Below are 12224 nucleotides of genomic sequence, written 5' to 3' on the forward strand. Positions count from 1 at the left end.
ATCTCGTGTGTATTTGGTTCACATAAATCAGTTGTCATGGGCACATTCAACTTCGGGTGCAATGACAAAATAGATTTCACACCCCCGCAAAATTGTCACTGAACAGACAGCCACTTTCCTTTACCTCTTTACCACTCCTTTACAATGTCATTTCACTATTTCTGTACAGTACAGTCACAATCCACAAGGTATTTTCACACTATATTTTTTATCCTCCTGAGTTCTAGAGGAAAATATTCTTCTCCACAAAGGAGGCTCAGATTAACTGAGCAGCTTGTCCAAGGATGCCAAGATCTGCAACCTGTGAATGATTTTTCTTTGCCTGCCCTTTAAATGTCCCAAGACAAGGATTCAAATGTTTTTTTTTTCTTTCTTGCGATTGTTTCTAACGTATTTATAAGATGATTTCTTTGTTGCTTTGTATGTCCCTCCCCCACGGTATAACCCCTGTTTTCACTGTATTTGATGTTGGTATACTTTGTGGAACGGAAGGGAAAAAACAAATTGTTTAAATAGGGATACAGGTGGACCCATTGCAACAATGAGATGTACACGACGTTATGTTGAAAAACAAACTTTATAACTTTGGCAGGGGTGGGGTGGGGGTAGGGGGGAGGAGATGGGAAGGGATGGGAAGGGGAAACAAAGGAGGAGGCAACCATGCTTGATAAGAAATGTACTTATTACCTTGCTCATGTAATTGTAACTTTCTGTATGATATTTTTACACTAAATAAAAAAATAAAAATAAAAAGTAAATGTCACAGTGGAGTAAACAGAGGTTCTCTAAATCAAAATCCCTATCCTTTCTACTCCTTCCTAATGCTTTTCAAACTTTCATAGAAGTCCAGATAGAAATAGACCTGATAAAGATGTTTCTCCTGGATGAACCCATAGCTGAAAACTGCCCCTTAAAAAATGACAATGGGGAAATTTCCAAAGGAGAGTGCTCCAAACCAGGCCAAGATCGGAGCAGTTAAGATTCCAGAGAAAGAAGCACTAACCGCTAGGGTGATCAGTTCACAGCATTAAATAGATGAACTTATATGAAGAGGAAACTGTGGCACACTTCAGTGGCCAGCAAGACAAGGACTGTTTCACCTAGATTCAGTGAGTAGGTTGGGTCATAGAGTTTTATATGAAGGTTTAAGGAATTTGTTTCAGGGCAAGGGCCAGTTTCTAGGTGTTTCGCAAAAGGATTAACTTTTCAGTATTTTAAGCAACAACCTAGACAAGTTTATTAGTGTCAGGGAATACTCAAGGGTGGGTTCAGGACTTCAGGGAGCATCAGCTGGCTGGGTCACAAAGCAGTCAAGGCACCCTTTGTTCCTCTATAGGACACAAAGAATGAGAAGAACTGGGAAACCTACCAAAGGGGTGACTGGAGAAGAAGGCTAGAGTTCACTGGAGTGTATTTACATAATACTCTTGTCCATCTAATTGCTCTGTATTCTTCCTAGCCCTGACCAACCCAGCTGGTAGGAAAACTTTTCCTAATGAGGACCTAAGAAAATGTTCCTGGATGTCGACTGATTTTTTTTCATGGTCTTGTAAAGCTGATGTTTCCTTGTTCCTTTGGACAAGTGTCTACCAAGGTGTCTGAAATACAAGAAGCTATTTGATCATAACCAGACCACCACCACCAGCAGCAGCAGCAGCAGCAGCATTGTGAAAAACCAATGCTTATGGAGTGCTTGCTATGAGCTCAGACACATCCACTCATCTCTTTCAGTCGTCACAATAATTTCTGTAAGGAAGATGTGATTATTCCCATTTCAGAGGTATTAAAATTGAGGTGCAGAAAGATCTGTAACTTGTACCTCTTCATATAACTGGAACTCGAGAACATGCATATCTAAGTTCTAATGCACAGTGCGTGGGCCACTCTGCATTTTCCCTGGTATGACTTTACAAGTTCAGGGGAGGGAGAGGGTCAGAAATGTGTGCATGGGGGGGGGCGCATTTTGGAAATGATGCAGCACTTAGAGTGGTGACAGGAAATATTACCACTCTGGGTTCTTCAACCCCTACTGCCCAGGCCAAAGGGTGCATTTGGTTACAGTGTCTGCTTACCCTGCATTACCTGTGCCCCTCCCCAGGAACACTTAATACTTTCCTTCTGCTCAATGTCAACTCTTCCATTCCAACCTCCCTCCTTCCTTCCCAAACTATTTGATCATTTCTGTTTCCAAGAAAGTCTTCTCAAATGAATAAAATCTGTCACCCCAGTCTCCCCCTTTCTCCATTCCACCTTAGCTAAATGTTGCCTGACCTGCCTTTCCATCTTATTCATGTGTGTTCATGTGTCCCTCACAGGTCACCTGGCCTGAGATTTTCTCTCTTTCCCACAAAACAAGATCAACATGACCATAAACAGAGGAGATTGAGACTGGAAATTTCAAATGCAGAGTTTATTGCAGCAAAACAAGGAAGTGGGGAATATAAGACTTCTCCACAAAAGCCAAACAAGTTGCATACACCTTATGTACAAAACCAAGCTCTACAGAGCCGGGCTGTAGAGACAGGATCTGGAGAAGCTGTCCAGAGACAGGTGTTCTCAGTGTGACCAGGAAGCCCTGGGTCTGATTGGTCCTCCTCTGGCTGGATTAGGAGGGCCTTTGAAATATCACCTGAGTGTGGTAATCATTGCTGAACTGTTTCTCAGGCAAAACACAAAGCAGGAGCATCACCAGGGCAGTGAGATTGCCACTGATCTGAGAACTTCTTTGGGAAGCAGAGAAGAAAAAGAAAGGCCGGGAGTGATGGGAAGGGAATAGGATGAACCAATGCCATTAACTATAGCTCTCTTGTCTCCATTTAACTTGGGGCAGTTGACTCTGGGCTTGCCAAGTTTATCTGGCAAGTGATGGAGAGAGTGAGAGAGAAGAGAGAGAGAGCTAATGGGGGGAGAAGACACCACTTTATCTGGTTGCCTGGGAATAACTGGTGGAAACAAACTTCACACTAGAACCACCAGAGCTCTTGACACCCCCAGAGCTGGATCCCCGGCCTCCGGAGGAGGAGCCATAACTACCTCCTGAGCTCCCACCGCCGGAGCCCCGGCCGCCAGAACTGCCTCCACCTCCTCCAGAGCCACCTCTGTGGCCTCCGCTGCCTCCAGAGCTTCCATAGCTTCCAGAGCCACCACCGCCGCCGCCAGAGCCGTAGCTGCCACCTCCGGAGCCGTAGCCCCCACTGCTACCACCGCCTCCAGAGCCACCATAGCTGCCGCCTCCTGAGCCTCCATAACCACCTCCTCTTCGGCTGCTACTTCCACTCATGCTGGTGTGGCTGGTGCTCACCGCTGCACAGGGAGAGAGACTCCATCAGCATCCATTCCATGTCCATTTCCCATCCCTCAAAACCTGCACACTCCCTGAGAGATAGGCTTGTACTTACACACACTCACATCCGGGGTACATTCTCCAGACATCCTGCAGGAGAGAGACAGAAAAAAAAAGCAACCCCCTTAGGACATGATTGCTTTATAAACTTGTTCTTCTCTGCCACCCAGAGCCACCACAAACCTCTCCAGGCCAGCTGCCTCATATCCCCTTGATCTGAAACCTACTAGAGAAGGGGAGCACCCCTTAGCTTCTGTCTTTTCCCCCTCAGCACTGAGTACAAACATAAATCTCCATATAAATTAGACAAGAGTCTTCTTATAGCTAAGAGTAGCCACATCTAAAGGCATTGATTTTGGTATCAGGAAAAGACACCATAGGAAATGAACTAGTAAACTGAAATGGGAATGGAAACTTAAATTTGGGAGCGTGGCTCCCAACAGGAAGACAAGCCTTGGCTCTAGCCATTTTCCCAAACCAGAACATGCTGCAGCCAGGTGGCTGTGTTGTTGCCCCAATCAGTTTGCAAGAAAATGAACCTTCCAAGAAAGAGTGTTAAGGGGCTGGGTCCCTTACTCACCTGATCTCCTCTCCTTCCAGGAGAGTTCTGTAAGTAGCTATCTCCATATCCAGGGCCAGCTTAGTATTCATCAGATCTTGGTAGTCACGCAGCAGCCGAGCCAAGTCCTCCTTGGCCTGTGTCAGGGCATCTTCCAGCTCGTTCAGTTTGTTCTGGGCATCTTTCAGGGCACTCTCACCACGCTGTTCAGCATCACTGATGGACTGCTGGAGGTTGGCAATCTGAGAAAAGAGATCCCAGTAAATTGTCTAGTCCCACCTTGGCCTTCCCATTGCAAATGAAATCCCTCCATCTCAGGGGTAGGGGGGAATAGACTAAGCTCCACAGAATCACTGGACTCTGTCATCTCTGAATAGTATATCACTACATGGACATCCTTTAAAAAGACATAAGGGATGATAGACAGTAGCCTCTATTGGCCCAAGCCAAGACTCCTCTAGCTCTTCTTCAACACTCCTGCCCTGAAACCTACCAGCCTACATGCTCTTCAGTTTCTAAGTCTGCTTTAGATCATGGGTTAGATCATTCATTCTATCACTCTGTTCCCTAACTAGGTCACTTTCACAGATTTCCCTTAACAGAATTCCACGTGGTAGCTAAATTCTGGAAACTAATCCTAGTCACCAAGAGATATGAGGATAATGAAGGTGTATGGATTATGACTCCCAGCCACCTGAAAGTCTCGGTCACCCCCATTCCATGCAATTAAAGAAAACTAAAAGCAAGTACCTGCTTCTTGACACTGTCGATTTCAGATCTAAGTCTCTGGATTACCCGATTCAGCTCAGAAATCTCCATCTTTGAGTTCTTCACGCTGTCACCATGTTTCCCAGCAGTGATCTGCAGCTCCTCATACTAAAGACAGTGGTTTGTGTCAGTTACATGTGGGTAGAATCCAGTATGCATACAAATATGAGAGAGAGATGGCACAGGGCAGCATATATCAGGGCAACTGGCTAAGCCTTCCAGCACTCACTCTGCTCTGGTATACACGCTCAGCCTCAGCCTTGCTCCTCTGGGCAATGTCCTCATACTGGGCCTTGATTTCTTCAATAATGCTGTTCAGGTCCAGGCTGCGGTTGTTGTCCATGGACAGGATCACATTGGTTTCACTGATGTGAGTTTGCATCTGTGACAGCTCCTACAAGACATAGTCATTTTGTTACATTGCTAAAAAACCAAATGCTAAAAATGCTTTTAAAAATGCTAAAAAACCAAACCACTTAGACTGAGCAAGGGGTCAGAAAATGGAAGGTACATTTCTTTTCTTCTGGGCCCCACTGCTAGCAATGGGGTCAGCCTTCAAGACTTTCCATTTAGGCAGCATTGGTTGAAACCAAAGGACTTACCTCTTGGTAGAGTGTTGTTAAGAACTCAATTTCATGCTGCAAGTTGTCCACTTTGGCTTGAAGATCTACCTTGTTCATATAAGCAGAATCCACATCCTAGAGGAACAAAAGGCATCAGGAAGCCATAATCTTTCCAGAATGGATCCTTCTTTCTAGCTATGTAGGGTTTTTAGAAGTACAGTTTGGGGTCTAATCCACACCTACACTGTGAATCAGATAGCTCCAATAGAATTGTTATCTATCTGATCAGGTAGATCAGATCAGATCTGATAAATCAGTTCCTGAATTGTTCCACCTCTTTGTATTAGTCCAGGAGCTAGCCTGACTCCTTCTAAACTTCCTCCCTCCATACAGAAATATGGATGGTCTGAGTGCCTGGATTAGTGCAAAGCCAAGGTAATGTGAGAAAACACCTCTACTTCAGGTCCTCTGCAGGCTCACTATCTACTTCCAGAATATGGCTACATTTTGCTTACAATTGGAGAGTCTCCTATTATTTATTTTACAGGTGGGTTTCCACTAAAGAATTGACCCACCTTCTTGATGGTCACAAATTCATTCTCTGCATTTGTCCGTTTGTTGATCTCATCCTCATACCTACAGGAAAGTGGAATGATTAGGAGGCTGAAAGACAATGAGGCCAGAAGCCCAGCATTCTAAACTAAAGGTGGCATTGCCTTTCTAGTTCAAGTTGGCACATCTTGTCCACCTCTGTCTTCTGAGCAACAAAACATTAATCTATTTCCACCTGCTGAGAAGATGAAACATTCTGAAAATGCCCAATTGGTTGACCTCTAAGCCTAAGGAAAAACATTCATATTCTTAGCTTATTATTTTCTGAGAATAGGTTTAGAGCAAGAATTAACAAGTGCCCAGGCAGGGCTCCTTACTTGTTCCGGTAATCCTCTACCATATCTTGCATGTTCTTCAGTTCTGAGTCCATCCGATTTTGGTCGCCCTTCAGTTGGTCCAATTTCTTTCTGAGATTGCTGATGTATGCCTCGAAGTAAGGCTCTAAACTGTGGGTTCTGGTGGAGGTATCCACCTGCTGGAGCAGCTCCCATTTTGTTTGCAACACCTGATTCTGCTGCTCTAGGAACCTCACCTAAAACACAAGACCCATTACTCTAGTGCAGAGATGAGCTACCATGGCCCATGAGCATAGCCAATGCCTTATTCAAATAAGAACTTTAGTTTCTATCCCTGATTATAACAAACAGAAATCAGAAGGCAATTACCAAGTCATCATCTTAACTACAAAACCCTACTCACTTCTTAATTCAGAGAAGCATTGGAAGGAAGTAGCTACCTAAAACCAATAGCTAGGCACATGTCAAATGATTGTGACTATAGTTTTAAACAGATGTAAGATATTTAAGAACTCTGCCTTCCAATGTTTTTAGGTAGTCAGCCATAAGAATTAGTTTGCATTCCCTGAGTATGTACAGGGTTCAAAAGTATGGTTTGAAAATCCAAAACTGAATTTGAAATTTATGGTAAATAACCTTGGGTTAGCATGATTGATGATTAAGCAGAAAAACAAAAGCTGGTCCACACGTTTTGTTTTTTTTGTTTTGTTTCAGAACAGATTCTTCAAAATATGAATGTCAAAAATCTCTCCTTGATGCAGTACCAATGTGCAATTCTCAGAGGGTGGAGCTCCATTTTGAGAGCAAAAGATGTTCAGCACTGACTCATCCCATCCTTTCTGCCATCAAGCATTCTCATTGCCTCTCAGTTCCCTTTTCATCAGCTAAGAAGATCCTTCCAGGGTTCTAATTTATATACCCTAGAAAAGTTTCATTAGTCCCATTTCTATTATCTTCATTCAAAAGAAGTAGGTCCCCATTCAGTTCAAGAGCTCAAGCATTAACACCAGAGGCCAAGCACTAGTGGCTCACATTTGTAATCCTAGCTACTCAGGAGGCTGAGTTCTGAGGCTCATGGTTCAATGCCAGCCTGGGAAGGAAAATCCATGAGATTCTTATTACCAATTAACTACCAGAAAACTGGAAGTGAAGTTGTAGAGAGCTATCCTTCAGCAAAAGAAAGAATATAGTTATTAGCATAGTTTTAACATAGGTCCTGGAAGTCTATTCACAAAATATCATTTCACAAATCTCCAAACAAAAATATAATGTTAAGCCTACTCATGTCTTGGCTGCTCCAATCTCAAAGGATCTAGGAACAGCCCTGCTAGAGCACTGAACAGAGAGTCTCACCTTGTCGATGAAAGAAGCAAACTGGTTGTTGAGTGTCTTGATCTGCTCTCTTTCTCGAGACTTTACTTTTTGGATCTCAGGGTCAACCTCCACATTGAGGGGCTGAAGGAGGCTCTGGTTGATGGTGACTTCCTGTATGCCACCAGGGGGGACAGGCCCAAAACCACCGCCATATCCACCACCTCCAAACCCACCACCCCCAAAACCACCCCCACCAAAACCACCCCCACTGCCAAAACTACCACCGCCAAAACTACCACCACCAAAACCACCACTGCCGAAACCACCGCCAAAGCTACTGCCACCACCAAAACCACCAAAGCCACCACCAAAACCACTCCGTCCACCTCCTCCAGCCACACAGGAGGAGATGCTCCGGCCACCACCAAGGTCAGTAACGCTCTTGCTTGAAAAACCACCACCACCACTATATCTTCCACAGAATCCTCCTGAGAATCGCCCACCGCCGCCTCCACCTCCTCCTCCACCGCTGCGGCGCACAGAGCTGCTGGTGGACCGGCGGTGGAAGCTGACCACACCGGCAGAGCCGGAGCTAAAGCCCCGGCTACCCCCACACATCGACCTGGAACTACACTGTCGACTCATGTTGCCTTCGAGAGAAGTAGAAGCAAAGAAGAGAGAGGGAAAGAGCTAAGTACTCCTCTGCCCTGAGCCCAGAGATGTCCCCTTATATATACAGGGAAGAAGTTGGGCTTGGTCTCCAGAGTCAGCGGAGATGCAGTGCCTCAGAAGGGCTTGGCTTGCCTGCAGCCATACAAGATTTTTACGAGCCTCAACAATACGATAAACACTACACACCTAGCTCTTAGGATGTTTTCTCAAAATTGCTGTGCCGGCAAGATTGGTTCGTGTGGTAATCATTTTATCAGACGGGATCTCTCTTAGAGTGCTTGTGACTTTGGGAAACTAGGACCCCACATCTGCTCCTTGTGTTGCTGGGAGGATTTCATAACCCTGGACAAAAGGGCATACAAGTCTCCATGCTTGCCTTGCCTTCAGGAGCTGTAAAACACACACACACACACACACACACACACACACACACACACACACACACACACACACACACACACACTATCTCATTGTGAGCATCAGTGTAATTCCCCAGGTTGAAGGAACTCTCTTGCCCATTTCCTAGATGAACCCTCCAAAATCATCAAGTTACAAAGAGTGGAGGCTTCCAAAAGTCAAAAATAGAAGTTTTTTAAATTAAAGAATACATACAGGCATATAAGCTCTTATTAATGTGTGCATTGATCAACTAAAAGAAGAGAATCTATCATCCAACAGGATAAATGGATAGGTGCTTTGCAACCACCTGAAGAAAAAGACCTGTTCCCTATGTGTGCACGCACTCATGCACACACATGCACACCAGTATTGAGGCTTGAACTCAGGGTCAGGGTTCTGTTTCTTAGCTTTTGTTCTGTTTCTTAGCTTTTTCCTCTCAGGTTTGGTGCTCTACCACTTGAGCCACAGCACCATTTCTAGGTTTTTGATGGCTAATTGGAGATAAGAATCTCACAGACTTTTCTGCCCAAACTGGCTTCGAACCATGATCTTCAGATCTCAGCCTCCTGAGTAGCTGCAGTTACAGGCTTGAGCCACTAGTGCCTGGATTACACCTTCTTGTCTAAATTTTCCAGTTGTTTCTTTTTTTCAGAGATGCAGTGGATATATACTGCATAACAGAGAACAGCAACAGAAAACAGGTACCATGTGAGTTCCAGTTGAAAAAGCCTGTGGAGCAGTGAGATGAGTTGATATTTGAAACATCTTGTAAATCAAAGTAGAGGAGGTAAGATTTGGCCTTAGGAGAGATAAATGCAGATGTTTGAAGGGAAGATAGTGAGAGTTTGAAAAGCCTGATCTGACTTTATGTTGTTTCTGCACATCATGTTGATGATGATGATGACAATGATGATGATGATGATGATAATGGTAATGATGACGGTGATGATGATGATGATGATGACGATGACAATAGCTACCATGTATCAAAAACTGACCATGAGCAGCCTCTGTTCCACATATTTTATATATATATATACATACATATATATATATATATATATATATAAACTCAATTTTCACAAACACTTTGGGATTGACATTATTCTATCCAATTTTAAAATGAGGGAACTGAGGCATGGGGGTTGAAGATCCTGCCCAAGTCTATATACACAGTTGGATTTAGACTGAGGATGCCTAACTATATACAGTGCACAAGAGCCTAGCCCTTGTGGGATATGACAGCCCCTCAGTTGAATTCACTTTCTCTACCTGATGTAATAAAGCCAGACGGCATGGGAGGCTGGCCCACTGCAGAGTGCTTTGAGGGCAGGAAGACTATGTTATTGAGCCCTTGGCTCCTGGCTCCTGAACATCCTTGGGAAATGCTCCTTCTGTGGCTGGCATTCACGAGACTTTGCTTCCAGGCAGACACAGGAGTACCCAGCATGCATTGCAGCCAGCCCAGACACACCAAGAGGCTTGCTGAAGAGCAGTACTTGATCAGTATTAACAGACAGTAGTCACCTTGAGATCTGGCAAGACCTGAACCACACACAGACTGCCATTCAGGGATTTCTTCGAAGCCTGTCATGCGCCCCACACTTACATATAAAGACAGAGTGGAAGACTCCATGGGGAAAAGCCTACTCTAACATCAGCAGGTTCCAAGGGACTCTGGGAGGGGCTTTGCATAACAGGGAGAGTCCTCACTGAACAACACAAGAGAAGGGGGCCTGCTGGAGACGGAGGATCTGTGAAGACCATCTGGTCCCCTTCCAAGGTAGTTCCCTGTCAGTCTCCCCTCCTCCATCCTCACCCTTAACCCTCATCCCTCTCTTCCCACACATTCACCCTACCCTCCTCCAGAAAATGCCCCCTTGCCTCTCCATTGCTCCCCCTGACCCTCCTGTCTCCATAGTACTGGGACTCCATTCTAGCATTGACATCCTTAGACTGCTAAAGCAACTATCTCTTGAGGGAATGAGTAATCTGGGACTTGGGAACAATGGGGACTGGGATAGTCCTGGCATGGTAATGAGTGTTACCTAATTATCTTCTGACAGGCAATCAAAATTCTTTCAGTTCAGCATACTCCCTATGAGACATATCACTCTGCACAATCGATTCCTTCTAGCATTTTGGAGGGGTGCACATACAAGTGTGCAGCTTGTGTGCATGTGTATCCCTACCAACCACCAGTCTCTACAATGATTCCTGCTTCTACACTAGGACTGACAGAAAGAAAAAGGGACAATAGGTAAGCAATTAGTAGACGACTTATAAAGCTGCAGACATTTTCTAAGGGCTACTATGGGAAGGGAGAAGCACAGGATCTAGAAAAAAATCATCATCCTTTACATCTGCACATCTCTCCTCACAGAACGCACACGCTCGCGCGCACACACACACACATACACACACACACACACACACACACACACACACACACACACACACACACTCAATCTTCACATGCTGAGAACTAGAGAAGTAAACCCATTATACAAAGTGGAGGCTCGCAGACACTATGGGAAGCTCTAGACTCTCCAGCTAGGAGTATACACATCTGGGATTAGAGCCTGGGGTTTTTATGGATTGTTTCCTGAAACTGGAGAAGAGATACAAAGACAGACAAGTGGAGGACCCTATAAATTAGTATAAAAAAAACTCAGTGAATATTTTCCATCCATGGAGCATTAAGGACACACCAGCCTGCCAAGCAGAGAATATAGAATGTCAGCTCAAAGAAACAGATATTTGTCCCAGTTATACAATCAAGTCCTGGGAATCCTCCAACTTTTGAATCAAAATCCTTTTCTCTTTCCAGGGCTGGCTTTCGGTACCACCCAGCCAGGGATGGGGCTCATTCATCATTTCCTGCAATGCCCCCAGGAACATAGTAGGTATGTGGAGATACTTAACACACACACACACACACACACACACACACACACACACACACACACACACACACACACACACAAACACACCCCACACACCTCCACTGCTGGTTTATTTATATACTCACATTTACAAAATAAAGACAGAAGTGAAAAGGGAAAGCGGTACTGACTTCTGCAAGTACTATATCTCATTTAAATGATATGAAAAGTTATCGGGCTGTTAATGTCACCATTTAAAGAAAAGATAACATAGGTTCATGGAGGTGAAACTCTGTATACAAGATCACCCAGCTGGTAACTGACAAGCCAGGCTTCTCCAGCCCTGAGTTCACACCTCATGGCCTTGGCCTGCCTTATCACCAGCATCACCTTTTTGGCTCACCTGTCATCAGCTTCACACCATGACCCTTCCTCCCACACTTTGCTGATCATCATTTTCTTACTTCCCTTTTCCTCTCTTTTCCCAGCTCATTTTCACTTTAAGGCAACAACTGGCTCTTCCCATAGTGGAGTTGAGGAATCCCCTCAATCTCAAATCTTCAGCATTTGGTCCAAAATCTAATTTTCTGTCCCTTGACTCTCTTGACAACCAATACCTTTCTCTCTTCTTCTTTTTCTTCCACTCACTGCTGTATTGGTTTATTTTCCTACTCTCTGTTGCCATTTGCCCAAGTACACATTGATGTATCAGTTGGCCATTTGCACATGCATATAGGAATGTGTGTGTATGAGTATGCATCCGTATGAGCATGTGTGTTTGCTGATGACCCTCCCCAATTGCTTAGTAAGTCT

General features: G+C 44.6%; 1 protein-coding gene across 1 annotated transcript; it reads right to left on the reverse strand.

Moving 5' to 3' along the window:
* Window positions 1-2481: 2481 nt before the first annotated feature.
* LOC138836981 (keratin, type II cytoskeletal 1-like) lies at window positions 2482-8100 on the reverse strand. The gene is made up of 9 exons (XM_070035706.1): window positions 7495-8100; window positions 6163-6377; window positions 5809-5869; window positions 5273-5368; window positions 4900-5064; window positions 4653-4778; window positions 3924-4144; window positions 3399-3433; window positions 2482-3303 (listed from the first exon to the last, which is right to left on the reverse strand). The coding sequence occupies exons 1-9, from the start codon at window positions 8098-8100 to the stop codon at window positions 2921-2923; spliced, it is 1908 nt and encodes a 635-aa protein (XP_069891807.1). The 3' UTR covers window positions 2482-2920.
* Between the last annotated feature and the right edge of the window lie 4124 nt (window positions 8101-12224).

This window comes from Dipodomys merriami, unplaced genomic scaffold (assembly GCF_024711535.1).
Source record: "Dipodomys merriami isolate MVZ:Mamm:240054 unplaced genomic scaffold, mDipMer1.0.p SCAF_10, whole genome shotgun sequence".
Classification (NCBI taxonomy): Eukaryota; Metazoa; Chordata; class Mammalia; order Rodentia; family Heteromyidae; genus Dipodomys; species Dipodomys merriami.

What these genes read in the sequence shown, in the direction of transcription:
- LOC138836981 (XM_070035706.1), bottom strand. Translation starts at nt 8,100, where the DNA reads ATGAGTCGACAGTGTAGTTCCAGGTCGATGTGTGGGGGTAGCCGGGGC. An exon ending in TTGCTTCTTTCATCGACAAG is followed by an intron (nt 6,378 to 7,494) that starts GTGAGACTCTCT and finishes CTTGTGTTTTAG; the next exon opens with GTGAGGTTCCTAGAGCAGCA. An exon ending in AATTTGTGACCATCAAGAAG is followed by an intron (nt 5,369 to 5,808) that starts GTGGGTCAATTC and finishes TTGTTCCTCTAG; the next exon opens with GATGTGGATTCTGCTTATAT.